The sequence below is a fragment of the Mytilus galloprovincialis genome, chromosome 6 (genome assembly GCF_965363235.1).
Source record: "Mytilus galloprovincialis chromosome 6, xbMytGall1.hap1.1, whole genome shotgun sequence".
NCBI lineage: Eukaryota > Metazoa > Mollusca > Bivalvia > Mytilida > Mytilidae > Mytilus > Mytilus galloprovincialis.
This window is the reverse complement of record NC_134843.1, coordinates 80,937,010-80,955,495: the sequence shown is the minus strand read 5'-3', so window position 1 is coordinate 80,955,495 and position 18,486 is coordinate 80,937,010. Positions and strand designations below refer to the sequence as shown.

Genomic DNA, 18,486 nt, shown 5'->3' with positions numbered 1-18,486 from the left:
ACGGACAGACGGACAGACGATGGAACAAATGAATGGACGCACAGACCAGATATCAAAATGCCCCTATACTATAGTAGGTGGGGCATAAAAATATAATGCCCCTAAGTGAGATATAAAAGAGGGAAAGATAATGAGGAATGCATTTTTAACAAACAACTAATGGGTTATTGTATGTTAATTTAAAACTCTGTGGGTCCACTTCTTATATACAAAGTGATAGGTCCCCTTTTCAAGATTAAAATATGTGAATAGGTCAGTAAAACTTTCAAAATATATGATAAGGTCAATAAAAGTTCCCATAACTTTGTTGGTCATCTTTCTTGGTGGTCCTGGCTGTGTTTTATCAACCAATTTTCTGTCTTTTGGCACTTTGGTATTCCACTGTTACATTACACAACAAACAAAACCCAAACAATATGGGAAAAGGTAACATTTTTACCTACGCAATATATGAAAAGGTATACATTTTTTTAAATCTAATTTATATAAAAAGGGTGGGGTAACAGAATCCAGCAGCAAAAAGCATATTTTAAATCGTCATCAATACAAGGAATAGCTAACAAATCTATTGTTCATATTTACTGAAAAATTCTGACTTTACATCAAATATATTAATCAATGTAAGTGTAATTTTTTACAAATAATTAAATAAATACAATTATTAATACACTCATTCTATTGACACATGCAGTCATTCATTCATATAATAAGATTGAAATGCTATATTGGTAACCACTGTTGAGTTGGTATATCAAGAATAACATCCATGTCAGGGGTACATCTGAAAAAAAGAAATATTGTTTATTAACTATAAATTTCTTCACATTTCAAATTAATTTTCAAATTTCTACTCTACTCCACTTGAAATAGTTTAGGACTGATTGATGTTGTTACATGAAAAGATAGATGCAACACAAGTCCAGTCTAGTAAATGTGACACATATAGTACATGCTGTCCTGAGTTAGACAAAGAGTGGCCTTAAGAATTTACAGTGTTTGGTATTTTGAAAGACGTTTTGAACGCTCAATGATATTGATGTTGGAAATAACTATGACATATTTGGCTGTAATAGCAATTAAGAATTGAACAGTATCTTTTGATTTTTAAAACTTCTTGGTAATTATATGTAAGAATATATTAAAGTTTAAGATCAACAGGAAGTTGATAAACAATGAATGTGAATCAACATTACATTGTATACCATACTATCAGAAAGCCTGTGGCTAAATTTTAGGAAGCTCTCGTATGCAGTTTCTTAGAAAAAATTAAAGAAAGTTTCAAGGTACTGACAGATGTAAGGACAAGACTCACTGAAAGACAGATGGAAGGGTTCTGCCAAAATACCTCCCTGCTTGGGATCAAGCATATAATAAATAAAAACTATAAAAATGTTTCTTGCAATTTCTGTAAACATACCGATTTTATCATCTACAAAATAATACTCACTTTTCTCTTTGTGGGAAGAATTCTGGGAACATTTGATATCTAGTGTTAGTTTTTGGATCTCTGAGTAACCTTTGAACTTCTTGTTCTATTTGTCGGTTTTCTTGTTTTAACTGCTCCTGATTCTTTCTGTGAATTTCTATTTCCTAACAAAAGCAAGTAAAAAAGCATTTACAAGTTGATCAGTTGTTAAAAATGTAATATTGATTGATAATTCAAGTCATAACCCTCTGTTCTGGTTGTCTTTTATTATATCTCTGTCTATTAAAAAAACTAAGAAATTTACCACGTACATCATAAAAATTCAAACTTAATCTGTGTAAAAGTGACATGTTGATTTCCAACAACTAATATGAAAAAGAAGATGAGGTCAACCATTTATCGGTTCAATGCAGGAAAATAAATAAACAAAATTCTAAGTATTGATAAGGTTTCTATAACCTGTTTATGATGAAACATCTGTCAAAGTTTTGTAAAACTCCATGATGGTTTTGAAAAAGTAAAATAAAAAAATTCAGACTGTACCAACATGTTTACTGCAAAAAAGAACTTCACCCATATATATATATATATATTGATTGCTATTTTGTGCATTTTTTCTTTGATCATTTTTTGTGATAATTTTTCATATCATGCTACTCGCTTGAGATGGAAAATTATCGCTAGAAACTAAGCAGGCCGTGACGTGGCGTTGCTAACGAAATTGACATAAAATTGACAACGCCGTCATACGTAAAATAGCAGATTATCATTGGTCATCTCAACTTGATTGCCTTTCTCGAGAAAATCAATCTAGTTGAGATGATCAATGATAATCTATATATATAAACTACAAGATGTGGCTCTTAATGTTATTCATGTTAAACATTATATGACTAACCTTTGACATAACCATATTCTGTAAAGCCATATCTTTTAAACTAGGATGCATCATGGATATAGCTTTCTGAAGAGAAAAAAATACTTTTGATGACATATAAAATCCTTACATTATAATATTCATCAAACTTCACCTCTAAACAAAATTAAAGATTGAAAACTCAAAAAAAAGCCTTAATTTTCTGTTTTAATTCGTGATAAAAAAAAATGCATTTCATAGCTAACAAAATGTTCATGAATTCTTTATAAAAAAGAAGGAAAATTCAACAAAGACATGATGCTGAAACATGTATATTCGTCATTTCATTTGAAACAAAAGAAATTTACAGGAAAGAGCACAAATTTGAAAGTCTGTTATAAGTAGTTTTTGACTAAAAAATTAATATCATGGATTAATTATCTACATTCAATATAACCAAGTTTAAAAATCCCAACTAGATGAACTAATAAATGAAATGTTGTTAAAATAAATATGTTTAAACTAAACTAAAATATAGTAGAAATTTAGAATTTGTCTGAAAATGAAAAATTTCTGCCATTAACAGATTTTAATATAAAAAATAACTCTTATATGGTCAGTAAAATAATTCTTATGTTAAAAATATCAGTTATCAATGTTTATTTAAGGAATGACTGCAACATAAACTAGAGGACACAGATGGATTCATGACAAAATTGTGTTTTGGTAATGGTGATGTGTTTATAGATCTTACTTTATTGAACATTCTTGCTGCTTACAATTATCTCTATCTATAATGAATTTGGCCCAGTAGTTACAGTAGAAATATTTTGTAAAAATTTACAAAATTTATGAAAATTGTTAAAAATTGACTGTAAAGGGCAACAACTCCTTAAGGGGTCAATTGACCATTTTGGTCATGTTGACGTATTTTTAGGTATAACTTTGCTGAACACTATTGCTGTTTACAGATTATCTCTGATTTCAGGGCAGATAAATCTTGACCTGATAAACAATTTTACCTTCTGTCAAATTTGCTCTAAATGCTTTGGTTGTACTATTTTAAGCCATGTCAGCCATCTTGGTTCACGGACGGGGTCATGGGACACAATTTTAAAACTAAATACCCTAATGATGATTGTGGACAATTTTGCTTAAATTAGTAAACAAGTTTCAGGAGAAGATTTTAGTAAAAGATTACAGAAATTTACGAAAAATTGTTAAAAATTTACTATAAAGGGCAATAACTCCTTAAGGGGTCAACTGACCATTTTGATCATATTGGATTATTTGTAGATCTTACTTTGCTGAATGAACATTATTGCTGATCACATTTTATCTCTAATTTTAAGGCAGATAGATGTTGACCTGGTCAACAATATTACCTGCTGTTAAATTTGCTCTAAATGCTTTGGTTTCAGAGATATAAGCCAAAATCTACATTTTACCCCTATTTTCTATTTTTAGCCATGATGGCCATCTTGGTGAGTTGGCTGGGTCATCAGACACATATTTTAAACTTGATACCCCAATGATGATTGTGGCAAAGTTTGGTTAAATTTGGCCTTGTAGTTTCAGAGGAGAAGATTTTCGTAAAAGTTAACAACAATAGACGCCAAGTGATGAGAAAAGCTCGGGCCAGGTGAGCTTAAAATGTGGTGCACTTTGAATAACTTGTGTATATAAAATATTACCTTTGCAAGGAATTTTCCCACTGGTTTTCAAATTTATATATGCATTAATAATGTCTAGTCTCAGGATGGCGTCATTCATTACAATTTTGTTATTTTAAGTTATGGTCATTGTTTTAGATTTAAAGTTTTATTTTGGGGAAATGTTATTTCCAGCTTTTCCTTTGATAATCAACTTCCAACTAGATTTAGAAGTTTTAGGAAACCATATAAATACATCCTAGAATAACCCAATACTAATTATATAACTACGAATAAATGAAGGTCACCTTGTTTTCGATATAAAAAGAGCCATTTTTTATCTGAAGATAAAACAAATCATTTTTAGCCTTGTTTTAAATTTATGTTCCTTAAGAAAACTATAGTTTAAAGCATAAGTAATATCTTGTTGTCTGAAATTGATTTTGTAATGCTGTTTTAAAGGAAATTTTTAGAAAATTTTCTTAATCTAAAAAAAATAATGATTATTCTGTAAAATTCTCACGAAAAATTAATTTGTTCTGCAATTATGATTAATTTATTCTGTATATATATTGTTTATTTCTGCAATCATTATTGTATTCATCAATTCTTTAATTTTCCTCAGTTAATTATATATAATCTTTATACTTTTGCATCCAATTATTTCTGATCTTTAAGCTTTTCTCATTTTTCTCTATTCGTTCTGGAATGTCTATTGAAAATATTTCCTTGTTATTTTAATTATTGCATTTTAAATCCACAAGACATGTCAATAAAATATTTCATTGGAAGTATATATTCTATTATAAGTATTAACCTCAGTAATTTCCTTTGTAATTGCCTGCGATCTTTTTGACCTATCTTTTTCATACTTGGATAATTCTGTGTAAATTATGTGTTCTAAATCTTCTTGGTCTTCCTGTAAAAAAAATAGACAAAATCTTATAATAAATCAAGAAATTATATAAAAGACAGCAAACTTAAACTTTTCTATAAAAATCAGATGATATAGGCAATCTACATCTATAATCAGCAGTTTATTGTAGATTTGATAAACCACAGCAAGCTGAATATATAAACTGACAAGGCAGTAACAGTGGCATTGCATGTAGTATATTTGAACGAGTTACCAAAGGCAATATTTACTTCTATAGTCGCTGTCACGTAAAATTGGCACAATGATTTTTGTCAGAATTTTCTTAAACATTGACGGCATTTACTCGAGATCATGTTTTTCAATTAGAGGGGAAAAAAATCCTGTCCAAATATCCACTACTGTCCTACCTTTCATTGTGTTTGCACTGTATAATCCTGACCTTCACATAATCCAACATTATTTTGTATGGTGGAATCCCAACATTGTTATTACCAGAAGTGTTGCTGTGGAGTTGCACGTGCTCTCCATTTTCTTGTGTCTCTCAGAGCTTTTCATCATCTTTACGTAAAAAGTGGGAAATTGTATCATCAATGACAAGGATAATACCAGAGAGTAACGAATGTCATGTAATAGGGGATCCTCATAGATGGTGGTTTTACAATGTAAATAATCTTGAAAAGTGTGAAGGTCAGGATTATACAGTGAAAACACAATAAAAGGTAGGACAGTAGTGGATTTTTGGACAGGATTTTACTTCCGCTAAATGAAAAACATCATCTTGAGTAAACGCAGCTGATATTTTTTTTTCAATTTTACCTGACGGCGACTATAGAATCCAATATTTGTAAAACTCCATAGATCAAGTCGCGAAACTATAAAATAACCCAAACTCTGTAATATCATCTGGTAAATATCAGAACAATTTTTTTATTTCAAAACTCTTTTGATTTTTTTTTAAAACATGTAATATCAAACAAATTTGATTTGATATCTTTTGAATCTGAACTATGAACATGAGACAAACCTGATTTGAAATCTTTAAACTTTGTATTTCTTTCTGGAGTGTTGCAATCCTCATGGCCTTTACAGGATATTCTTTATCCTAAAAAAACATTGAAATATGAATAGTTTGCTTCAATAATAATAAAGATTAATAATGGGTGTCAATAAATAACTACTTGAGTTGACATTACTCATACCACTCTGTTATAACTGAGTTTACACCAAGTTTTTGGTGGTTGTTGCTTCTCAATTTTTAGCTAATGTATTGAGTTTTGTGTCTAATTTAACTCTAATTTTTATTACCTTGTTGTGAAATGTTATCATTTGGCTGTAAAAAGACATGACCATATATATCTGGTTCTTCATGTTCTTTGTTACAAAAGAAAATAAATGCAAGTTGCTTGAATAAACAATTATATTATCACAACAGGAACTAAAATGTTTTTTTAGAAAAACAATACTACTTTTTACATCTCCCTAATTTTGGCCTACAAAACTAGTGTGCAGTGAATAACCAGGTGTTCATGCTGCTTTTAATTTTTGTGTTGTGTAGCATGTTTTGTCCATCCTTTTGACCTGATAACCATGATTTCATTTCTATTTCACATTCTGTAATACACACTGGTAGGACTATTTACATGTATCAGATGCTGGTAGTATAGTATATCTACCAGTGATTTTCCAACCACGAATTTCGGCCCCATTCCCAAAGAGAAATATGCTCTTTTTTTCCCAATTTTCAGCTCTAAAATTCCCAATCGTATATGGACATCGCCGCGAGATTTTGTTATTGTCGTATCTCCGTATCGTGTATTATTTTGTTGACAAATCTCTGAGCGTTCGGGGTATTTCGGGAGTTATCATTATCGTTCACTTAAGACGATGATTGGTTTGCAATCTTTTTTGGATTGCATTGCAATCTACGATATTCTGGTCACGTTTGCGCTTGAAACATCCGAATGAATAATTCAATGACAAAGCAAAAAAATGAGACATAATGTAAACAAAATGAACGTAGATCATGTCTCATAATTCCAAATATTACACAAAGAAGCTAAAGGCGGCGGACGGTAGTAAATGCCGGAAGCTGGAAGCTTTTGGATTCAAAAAGTCGTTTCTACTTCCTTCTGATGAAACAAGTGAAAGAAGGAAAAGACCGACTCTCAGATACAGAACTGGAACAACTAGTTGATATGTTTAAAAATAAACATGAAGGAAAACTTGGAATTTTAAATAAAACTAAAAAATAAATGCTTCAGATTTCAAATGTGTCTTTTTAGAATTTCTATAGATTCTCATCATTATAAATAGAATCAGAAGGGATAGGTTGAATTTTACCTTTCAAGAGTAAAGTTACAAAGCTTGAGTGCATGCAAATATGTCCTCAGACACATTCAACTTTTATTTTTAATCCTTTTCCTTAAAAAGATAGCTTATTTTGTAGGCAATTCATGCAGTTAATCCTTCTCAGAATGCAGGATTTTGCACCTAATTTTCAAAATTTTCTTGGGGGGGGGCATGCCCCCAAACCCCCCTAGCGAGGCGCACACGGCTTACGCTGTGTCCCCGCCGTCGTAAAGACCAATCATATTTTTCCCAAACAATAATTTTTTTCCCAATTGCATGGGCCCCAGGACCCTTCCCCTAAACACCAGGAAAATCACTGTCTACATCCTGGTCCTCATGATAGTGTTTACTATATAGACAACAATCATATTAAGGCTGTAACCTGTGTTAATCTGGAAGGACATCTTCCCATATTGTTCCCAAGGGACACAGTCAAAGAAGTATATCATATACATTGAACATGATGAAATAGTACTGCATTCAATCTGGTAAATTTTTTACTCACTTTGTAATTCAACAACGTATGCAGTTGTTCTTGCTTATTTTTCAGTTTTCTATCTAAAGCATCCACTTTTTCTTCCAAAGCTGAAAAATGCAAAATATAAATAAGTAAGATTAGCTGATTTTTTTTCAATTTGACAATCAGGTTGAATTTGATTTTACAATGAGGAATAGATCCTCACATATTTTTGCTAGGAATGCATTAATTAGGCAATAACCTTAAGAACAACCAATAAACAAACAGTATCACACTTTCCTACTTGGGTTTTATTCAGTGAAAAATTCAAATTGTATCTGAAACCAAAGACTCTGTAAAGATTTATCACTCAAAGCTGAAAATTTGAATTAAAAAATTTTTGTAACAAAAACAAACTTGCAAATTATTTGAATTAATAATTTAAATGAAGCAATCGTCAGTAAATCATTGGTAGGCACGAGAAAACAGGGAATGAAATAATTATGCCAATTTTCAATGAAATCTATATTAGATCTAAACTGTATGCATCAAGATTGGCCTTCGTAAAACATTATGTTACTGTCGTGAATATCAGTTTACCTAGCTTCACTACAACTCAATTTGTGACTGTAAAATCTGCATTTTACAAAGGCCAAGCTTAAAATATAAAACAGTTCATTCCTAAATTTAAGATGGACAGACAAATGCAAACACATTTATAATCATATTTTCATGAATCTCTGAATCCTCTTTTAAACATACCTGATAATATCATCTGTGTTCTCTGTTTTGTCTGATCTAATTCATCTTTTGTCTCCTTATGTTCTCTTGAAAAGTTTGTATTTAAAGTTGAAATACCTCCCTAAAAGATGTAGAAAATATTAATAAAATACTCATTTAAATGAAAGAATAAGGCAAAGCAACTCATCTGTTTCTATTTTTGATTGTTGGAATGAAGCTATTTTACTCGAATTAGAATCATGTATTTCAAATTTGATAGTTCTAAGTGTAATTATTTTTCATTTTTCTTTACATATTTTTGTGGTAAAATTTTTTGAATGTCTATAAAGAGAAAAGAAACATTTTTAATGACAATCATTGTTGGGCATATTGGTGATGTCTAGGGATATAAATAACAGATTTTATTTGTAAATGTAATGTTAATAAATTTAATCAAAATCAATGATGTTATGAACTTTGGTTAACCTACATGTATCTTTAATTTAGTTTTATTTTTTGTTTGTAATTATATTGTAATTATTCTGCTCATTTTGGGTGCCATGATTGGCAAATAAAATATTTGTTTGTTTGTTTGTTTTGTATTTTTTCTGTCATACATGCTGTACTTAAGTTACCCTGTATTTTTCATATCTTCTAAGTAAAGCTTTAACGTCATCCAATGTACCATGCTCCTCCGTTTCTACAGAACCTCTGATCTTTATATTCTCATTTAATCTATCAGGAGGTCAAGGAAATGCATGTTCTGTTTACATAACTGCTCATTTACATTATAATTTTAAACTTGATAATATTATTAGATTTAATACTTTCATTCTAATTCCTTTACTTGTCCTGCTCTGTGAATTATCAGGTTGATTAGCAATGTCATTATGATATAAATTATTTCACAGCATTATTTATTAACTCCCTTTAAATAAAAGTATAAAATATAACAGGATTTCAGCACTATTTTAAATTTTCTTTGATCCTACTGACTGAAAATTTCCTTTCTCAGCACAGTAGATATGAACAAAATTTGCTAGAAACTAATAGCGCACATGCCTGTTGTCAATGAAAATAACGTCCTCATAGGTAAAATAGCTATAAACTTGTATTGCTTTTCTCACTTTCGTACCGGCTCAAACGAGAAAAATCAATCTTGTTGAGATGATGAACAATCTATGATTATACAGATGATATCATAAATTAGATGTCTATCAATACATTTTCTCTGAGAATAGACTATAATATATTTTACAGGACGGCTTTTGATTTAGATTGACTTTTTGTATATTTAACCATTTTGTTTGTAAAATTAATTCAACTAATGAAAAATTATCACTGCATAACATACTGATTCATTCCTTATAAGGCTACTCATAATTCACAAATGTTTGCGATGTTTGATGCGAAAGATTCAAAATCAAAATAAACATCAATAATATAGAAAAAAAATTAAATTAAAAATCAAGTAATGTCGAAGCAACAAGTAAAGAGTGCTTCAAAACTAAAGTATTATGTATATATATATAAATGCTCTATAGACAATCATCAGTCAAAGGTAAATAGGATACAGTTCAAAACTTCTTTTCTTGTATTCTTCATTTGTCCTTCTCCTTGTCTTTATTCTAAGCTGAAAATGAGAACATATTCCTGGTAATTAAGGATATTTATACTAATAGAAGATAAGAAAACTTCATGATGAACCATACCATTGTTTTAACTAAAGTTAACTAAAAAAAACAACTCTTAATCACAACAAACTACTTTCCCAAAAACATTCAATAAAATTTTCACCTTCAGGTGCAGTATAATACCACCAATTTATCAAAGTATGTCATATCCAGTTGCATATGAAAAGGAAGCGAAAAAAATATTCCCTCGAATTTGACATTTGTAAGAAATTAATCCTACATTTCATTGCAGTAAAAAATATATTTCTTGGGTGTTTCAAAGCACAATTCTTTTTTTATAGAATATTTTTGAAACTTGTAACCAAAGTTTGTACACAGAGAAAAAAGTTGGGAAATTGTATTGGTTGAGTGATTGTTATCTAATATCATCTTATATGACATGAAATATAATGTGAAATTTGTCTGTAGTACAGGACAGCTAAAACTTTACTCATGCCCAGTTTTTCTTTATTGAAACAAAGATAAGTTCTGCCCAATTTTTCTAAAAGTGCAAATTTAACAAAGACTAACAGGGAAAACAATTGTGGTATTACACCTGAAAATATTTACACAGTATATTTATATTTCATTCTTCAAAATTCACCTTTTCTTGACCAAATTCTACAAAATTTACTAAATTCCACTCATTTTAACTGAAGTTATGGTGTACAGAAGACTCAAAATGCATCTTTATTTAAATAAATAAAAAACTTTTCCCAAAAATATTTGCATAATTCCTTCCATTTAAAACTCAAGAGATATTCATAAATCTGCAATGTTTTATTGGTAATGTGGCATTATTCAAATTAATCATTGAAATGTACAAAGAATGTCTGATGGACACTCCAACAGACAGTCTTAATCTCCTCACCAAAGTGTAAATAGGAAATTACTTTTGAATACATGTGGTCAGTATTTGAAAGATCCATGACAAAAAATATCTGGAAAACAACTCTAAACAATATAGATTGCTACCCATAGACTTTTCCTGTAAAACTATTTACCTCTAAAATCTTAATTCTTTCTGTTCTGCCTTTATCTGAGACATGTAAGACTTTTCTTGTAAAACTATTTACCTCAAAAATCTTAATTCTTTCTGTTCTGCCTTTATCTGAGACATGTAAGACTTTTCCTGTAAAACTATTTACCTCTAAAATCTTAATTCTTTCTGTTCTGCCTTTATCTAAGACATGTGAGACTTTTCCTGTAAAACTATTTACCTCTAAAATCTTAATTCTTTCTGTTCTGCCTTTATCTAGTTCAGCTTGTTTAGCTGCCTCCTTCTTTTCTCTGTAAGTTGGCACATGAATACCCTTTGAAGGCTCTGCAGATTTAGCTCTCAATCCAACAAGAAAAGATTTACTTGCTAAAAAACATAATAATTAGAGTAAATTTTCTAAATGAAAGTCTAAATATTTTCACACAGTATTATGGTACTGTAAATTCAGAAATTATTGCAATGTTTTTATTATTGAGGAAAATTGAACAGAGTTATAATCTCAATGAATTAAACTCGCATTTTGACATTTTTTATAAGAATTACACAGGATATTTCACAATATCCCAAATTTTATTAACTTAAATCGCATTGTAGTCTTAAATGACAAAATTGCAATAATGAATGCAAACAATAATTTCTGAATTTACAGTTATTTGTAAAACATTCTACCTATAGCCTTGAGATTAACAGTTCGATATTAAAGAATTGGCTAAAAATACATCATTGGATTGCAGTTCTCAAAATCTTGTTCCTCAAAACTAATGAAAATTTGTAAGTTCAAGTTCATCATTACTAATAATACAGAAACTTTTCTCTAGTTGTGTCTGCAGTTTTACTGATAATATAAGTGATACCAATTAGAATACAAATCATTTTAACATATATACCTTAGTTAACTTTTAAATGTTACAAATTTTAATAATAATTTGATAAATTATTGAAATTTTCATCAATTATTCTATATTCTTATTCAGTTTCATACATCATACATATACTTATTCAGTAAAAGATAGAAATCTAAATATGTGAACTACGAACAAAAATATGCAGTGTTTAATATACAAACCATCTGGTTTTACTAGAGCTTTACTGGGTTTACTTCTTCTTGTCCATTGTTCATAATCAGCAAATTCTAATTTACTGTCTAAATTTTTCATTAAATCATCCTTAACTGGTGCACCTGCCATCTTTGCAATTTTTTTCTCTACAAATAAAAAAAAAATGATAAATAAATATATGAATAAAATAAAACTGCATGTTATGGATATTGCCATGGAAACATTAAATTGTCTTTTATTCATTTGCTAAGTACTGGAATGAATATTTGTTTAATGTACCATCATTACAAAACTTATACTACAAAATAGATATCCATAGGTTTCATATGATGAAAACATAATCCTTCATTCATTTTAATAGCGGTCTTGAGCTGGCATGTCAGTATAACTGCTAGTAGTCCTTTGTTTATGTATGTACAATGTATCATTGTCATTTTGCTTAGTTACTTTGTTACCTTTATTTATTCTGGCATCAGACTCCAAATATTTTTTTAATCTTTTAGTGTTTATTGCTGTGTATTTCTTTATTCTGTACATATAATTTGCTAGAGTTATAAGAGGAGGGTTTAGATCTCACAAAACATGTTTAACACCCCGCATTATGCACCTGTCCTAAGTCAGGAGCCTCTGGTCTTTGTTAGTCTTCAACTCTTTTTAAGTTTTTTAATTCTAGTACATTTATATGTTTTAGATAAAATTGAGAATGGAAATGGGGAATGTGCCAAAGAGACAACAACCCGACCATAAAGCAGACAACAGCAGAAGGTCACCAACAGGTTGTCAATGCAACAAGAAATTCTCGCACCCAGAGGCGTCCTTCAGCTGGCCCCTAATCAAATATATACTAGTTCAGTGATAATGAACACCATAGTAAACTCCAAATTGTACACAAGAAACTAAAAGTTAAAATAATACAAGACTAACAAAGGCCAGAGGCTCCTGACTTGGGACAGGCGCAAAAATGTGGCGGGGTTAAACATGTTTGTGAGATCTCAACCCTCCCCCTATACCTCTAGCCAATGCAGAAAAGTAATTGCATAACAATATGCACATTAAAATTCAGTTCAAGAGAAGTCCGAGTCTGATGTTAGGAGATGTAACCAAAGAAAATAAACAAAATGACAATAATACATAAATAACATCAGACTACTAGCAGTTAACTGACATGCCAGCTCCAGGCTTCAATTAAACTGATTGAAAAATTATGTCTTTATCATATGAATATCAGGCACAATCCTCCCCATGAGGGGTTTAGTATCATACCATCATAACATATATGAGAATAACATACCCCGTGCCATGCCAACAACTTTTTTAGTGTTTAGTATAACGTCCATTTTCACTGAACTAAGAACAAATTTTTATTTCAGGACAAACTGGGACCCATTAGTGGCCTTTGAGAGTTGTCTTATCTTTAGTCGGGTTGTCTTTTTACATATTCCCAATTACCTCTAATCAATTTTATCCAATTTTGGTAACACTTGACCATACATTTTTGTACCTGCTTACTTTTGAAAATCTTCATGGGGTTCAAGTTCATGAACACATTTTTGAACCAGGGACAGGGTTACATTTTTCATTTGTGTTTTTTGTGACATTTTATGCACAGATTTTTTACTCTTGGTAAAAAAAAAGTTTGGGACATAGATTGTTAATAAGTAATAGGTCTAGGCATGTTGACTATACATTTTCTGTATGTGCCTAACACTGCGGTATGCACTTTAACCCAAAGAAATGTTACATCCTGAGCAATAAGAACAAAAGCCAGAAATTATATACCCTTCATAGTCAATACGCCATAATAAAAATCCTGATTCAACATTTCCAGATTTTTTTTTATGGCATATTGACCCCTGGTAGACATGTCAGACATGACGTAAGCGGCAAGTTGGAATTTAGTCCTGATACCTGATCCTGCGTCTAAACTAACTTTTCAATTTCTCACGAGAAATTACCAAGAGAAATGGTGCACCTTACTAGGAATACACAGTACAAGAGAGACAAGTCGTGTCAATTATTGACCTTAGGATCAGGAAGCAAATATTTACCTGGCACCATTAAAGTGCTGCCTTTAAAAACAACTAAAAAGCAATTGAAACAACAAACAGAGCAATTTAAGAACTCATTTTTCGTAAAAACTGTGATTCATTGGAACCAACTGGAAGAAGGCAATGTGTGCGCCAAGTTAGTTGAGAGCTTAATTCAAAACAGCTCTCCAACGCTGTCAATAGGCACGCTCTCTCCCGTCAAGTTAAAGAACAAGAATGGGTACATGTGAGGTAATGATACAGATAAGCTTATTTGTTGATCAAATATAAACAAACATTGTGAACACATATTCAAAGTATATCCCGTGAGACTTCGTTAGTTGTTCTTTTAAGTTTTAAATTCTGTTTTTACCAGTATTCGTGAATTGTAATTTTACCTTTTTTATTTAGCGCTATTATTATTGAGGCAACAATGACTTTGGAATGAAATTGATAGACCGCATAATGCGGTAAAAGTTCCTAAAAGTCAGATTGACATAATTTTTTGAGAAAATTGTTCGCCATTTGTGTTTTTGTTTCCATAGTACTAAGGAGAGTGCATACAAGGGGGATAACTCCTCAGGATTTTATAAGACATCTCGCCCCACTGGCAAAACGCCCCACTTTTTCACCATCTCGCCCCTTTTTAAAAAGTCGACCCATTCTTGTATAGAATAAGAATAGAATAAGAATAAGAATATTTCATTTCCAATTAAAGGGCCCTATAAAGAGCTTTCATGACATTACATACAATTACGTAAGATTAGAAATAAATTAGAGACACATAAGAAAACAACATAGTTTAATACTATTTCAGGGACTGAATTTTCGGCTCTCTCTTGACACCATTTGCGAGTATGGTCTCGAGGAAACGATGATAGTCCGTCGGAAGGGGACGATAAATGGCTGACCCGTGTTAAGAGAGAGCCATATCTCTTGCACGTTAAAAACACCCTTGTAGATTTCGAAAAAGAGCCGGCTAATGCCGCTACAAGGCAGCACTCGCACTCGCAAAGTGGAAAGGGATTAATATAAGTTGCAAAACTTGTTTCCCAATCCACTATAAAAAGATATGTTTAAAATAAAATTAATACTATTAAAATGCTATAAAAGGCCAGAACAGAACCAGATAATACAATTTACATCTTTAGAATATACCATTTGAAATCATATACCACTCAAAATACGTACTGTTGTGGCTAATTTGCATTTATTATATTGAACTTCTCCTTATCTCTAGAATTTTAGATAAATACTTTCCTAAACATTTATACACATTTAAGTTTTCTTGTGTAAATAAAATTATTACAATTTATAGAAATTTCAGTAAAAAACTCATTTCTGTTATCAATATATAGTGGACATTCAGTTACAAAGTGAATCTCAACTTCAACTTTATTTAAAGTGCAGTATAAACTTTTTCTCAGTGTTCTATTCACATAAACTTTGTCATATCTATCAGTGTTCTATTCACATAAATTTTGGCATATCTATCAGTCTCTATCCTTAAGGGATGAGCGCATATTCTATTTTTTTCAGATTGGTTGCCTTAATTTAAAATCTTTTAGATCCAAAATATTGTATACCAATGCAACCAATTATGAAAAACATAAAACACGTTGACTATACGTTAGACAACTCGCCCCAATTATGAAAAGGGTTAAAAACCTGCTGAATATTAGTGTTGTTTTGATTTTGACCTGAACTTGTGATATATCCAGAGACATTTTTTCCATCGCAAATAATTTTTCAAATACCGATAAAACTGTCTCGAAAAACACATGTCTTATCCATTATTTTGAGGGCCTCAGGGAAGATTTAATAGTTTATTGTAACTGACTGAATTTACCCTCTTTAAATAAAGAATTTATTATTATTTTCATTATTATTATACAGGTATTTTGGGGCATGGATCTATCCGATATCAATACCTTTTCTAAGTTATCCACACGAACAAAAAGTGAAAGCTAGAAAAGAAACAGCCACTTTGGTTGCCTTATGTTATACGTTTATACATATGTTTTTTGGTATTCAGAAAATATTGTATTTTATTCTCTGGGTGACTTTTGGTTGTTTTTACAGTTATTGGTCGTGGGCTGCTGGTTTATTTACATATACTGGACATATCTTTAAAGTAACACTTGACAATATACAGAAAAGCCAGCTTTGGACTCATGGTGATTTATTATAGCTTAGCAGAGACTCTTTTATTGCTTAGTATTGTAACTTGTTTTATTTTAATTTATGCATTTAAAATTTTAAATAGAAATTAAACGTTTTGATTTGGCGCCCGTAAACAGTGGTATGATTAACCACGCCCCTTGTTTATGTTCTAAGTCAAGATCCCATAATTCAGTGGTTACCGTTTATTATTGACAATATTGTATATCATATTTTTTTATTTTTCGTATTGTAAATAAAAGTTCAATTGAATTGTTTGATACTTTATTATGTCGGTGCCTTTTGCAGTTTACTATGTGGTACATGGGCTTTGCTAATTTTTGAATGCCGTACAGTGACATATAGTTTGTAGTGATCTAATTTAAGTGGTCTCTGGTGAAAAATTGTCTTATTAGCAGTTATACCCCATCTTATAATTTACTTATTCAGTACAAAATGTTAAAATGAGGATACATACTATTGACTTCAACTGCAGTGGCTAAAAGAGCACATAAACAAATCAATATAAATCTAAATAATCAAGCATATATATGCACAACATTATTACATACAAATTGGCTAGTACCCCTCGTGACTCATGTATATGGAAAGTATACTTTAATACTAGTCAATTAGAGTCACAAAGGGTAAATTGTCGACCTCTTCTTATTTTCATATGAATCGGAGTTCCTTCCAGCTCGTTCCTTCAGACACTTGTCAAAAACGGGAAGATCAAAGTATCCAGGTCATTAAATTTCACATTCAGATATATTGATGATATGCTTTCCATTAACAATCCAAACTTTTCTGATTGGATTTCATTGATATACCCCAAGAACTAGAAATATAAGAAACAACAGACACGTCATCCTACGCCTCATTTAAAGATTTAAAGACTTGTACCTCGAGTTAAACATACACGGTCATCTCCATACCACAACAAGTACAAACGAGACGATTTTAATTTTGAAATTATCAATTTCCCTCATCTTAGTAACAATATATATACCAACTTCATCTGCTTATGGGATATTCTTTTCCCAACTTATTCGGTAATCACGAGCATGCAGCAACTACTCAGACTTTTTAAAACGCCACGAGGGTCTCAACAGAAAGTTGATGAACAGGGATTTATAGAAGAACGTCCCGTCTTTTAATAACGTGTTATAGTATTCTTTTATTTGTGTTTTGGAATATTACTTTTACTGTTTTTTGGTGGTATCCATTTGACGTGGCTCTGTACTTACACATCCCGTCATTGTGTTATTGTTCTGTGATAATTTTTGCATTCTTGTCTTTCATTTTTGCTAATAATATGCTTTGTCTATTTATATGCCTTTTTTCGTTTCTTTGTAACATATGACGGGGCACTGTACTTATAAATCCCGTCATTGTGTTATTGTTCTATGATAATTTCTGTATTCTTGTCTTTCATTTTTGATAGTATGTTTTGTCTAGTATATGCCTTTTTGTGTTTCTTTCTTACATATAAAGTGGCTCTGTACTTATACATCCCGTCATTGTGTTATGCGCTAAAGTATATGTTTGTTTTCTAATTTTTTGTTTTTATAGTGATTAAGATAATAAAACAATGTTGACTGCTGTTCCCATATTTTTGACATTATTACCTCTTATGTCTTTGTTTTGTTCACACATCGTTGTCAATATAATGGAATTTGATGCGACTGTTATACAAGTGAAAGGTTTAGCTAGCTATGTAACCATATTTAATCCATCATTTTCTACATAAGAAAATGCCTGTACCAAGTCAGGAATATGACAGTTGTTATCCATTCGTTTGATGTGTTTGAGCGTTTGATTTTGCCATTTGAATAGGGACTTTTTTTTTAATTTTCCTCAAAGTTCAGTATTTTTGTGATTTTACTTTTTGCGTGTGGCGTTAAGCATGCAACTAAAACAACAATGTATCATTCGCCGGGAACTGCTGTCTAAGAAGGCATTCATGTGTGTATTTATCATAATTATACTATTTTTATTAAAAACATTCTGTCTTGTCAACAGAAGTTACAAATAAACGTTAGATTTAGTAAATTACAATAAATACTCAAAACATGCAATGGAATGATTACTTTGAAAGTTAACGAATCCATCAAACCAATCAGAATGAATAATTGGAAGCGGACAATATTACTCTTAAAGAGGCATTATCTATCACATCTATGTTCACTGAGTTGACTTAAATTCTCATATTTGATTTAAAATGATTTAAA

At 30.7% G+C, this 18,486-nt stretch overlaps 1 protein-coding gene across 1 annotated transcript; it reads right to left on the bottom strand.

The window, feature by feature from the left end:
* Nucleotides 1–566: 566 nt before the first annotated feature.
* Nucleotides 567–14,643, bottom strand: LOC143080475 (uncharacterized protein C20orf96-like). Its single transcript, XM_076256329.1, has 12 exons — nt 14,494–14,643; nt 12,077–12,214; nt 11,231–11,376; nt 9,912–9,970; nt 8,973–9,072; nt 8,380–8,479; nt 7,666–7,745; nt 5,836–5,913; nt 4,752–4,853; nt 2,325–2,390; nt 1,448–1,590; nt 567–781 (listed from the first exon to the last, which is right to left on the bottom strand). The coding sequence occupies exons 2-12, from the start codon at nt 12,195–12,197 to the stop codon at nt 721–723; spliced, it is 1,056 nt and encodes a 351-aa protein (XP_076112444.1). The 5' UTR covers nt 12,198–12,214; nt 14,494–14,643; the 3' UTR covers nt 567–720.
* Between the last annotated feature and the right edge of the window lie 3,843 nt (nt 14,644–18,486).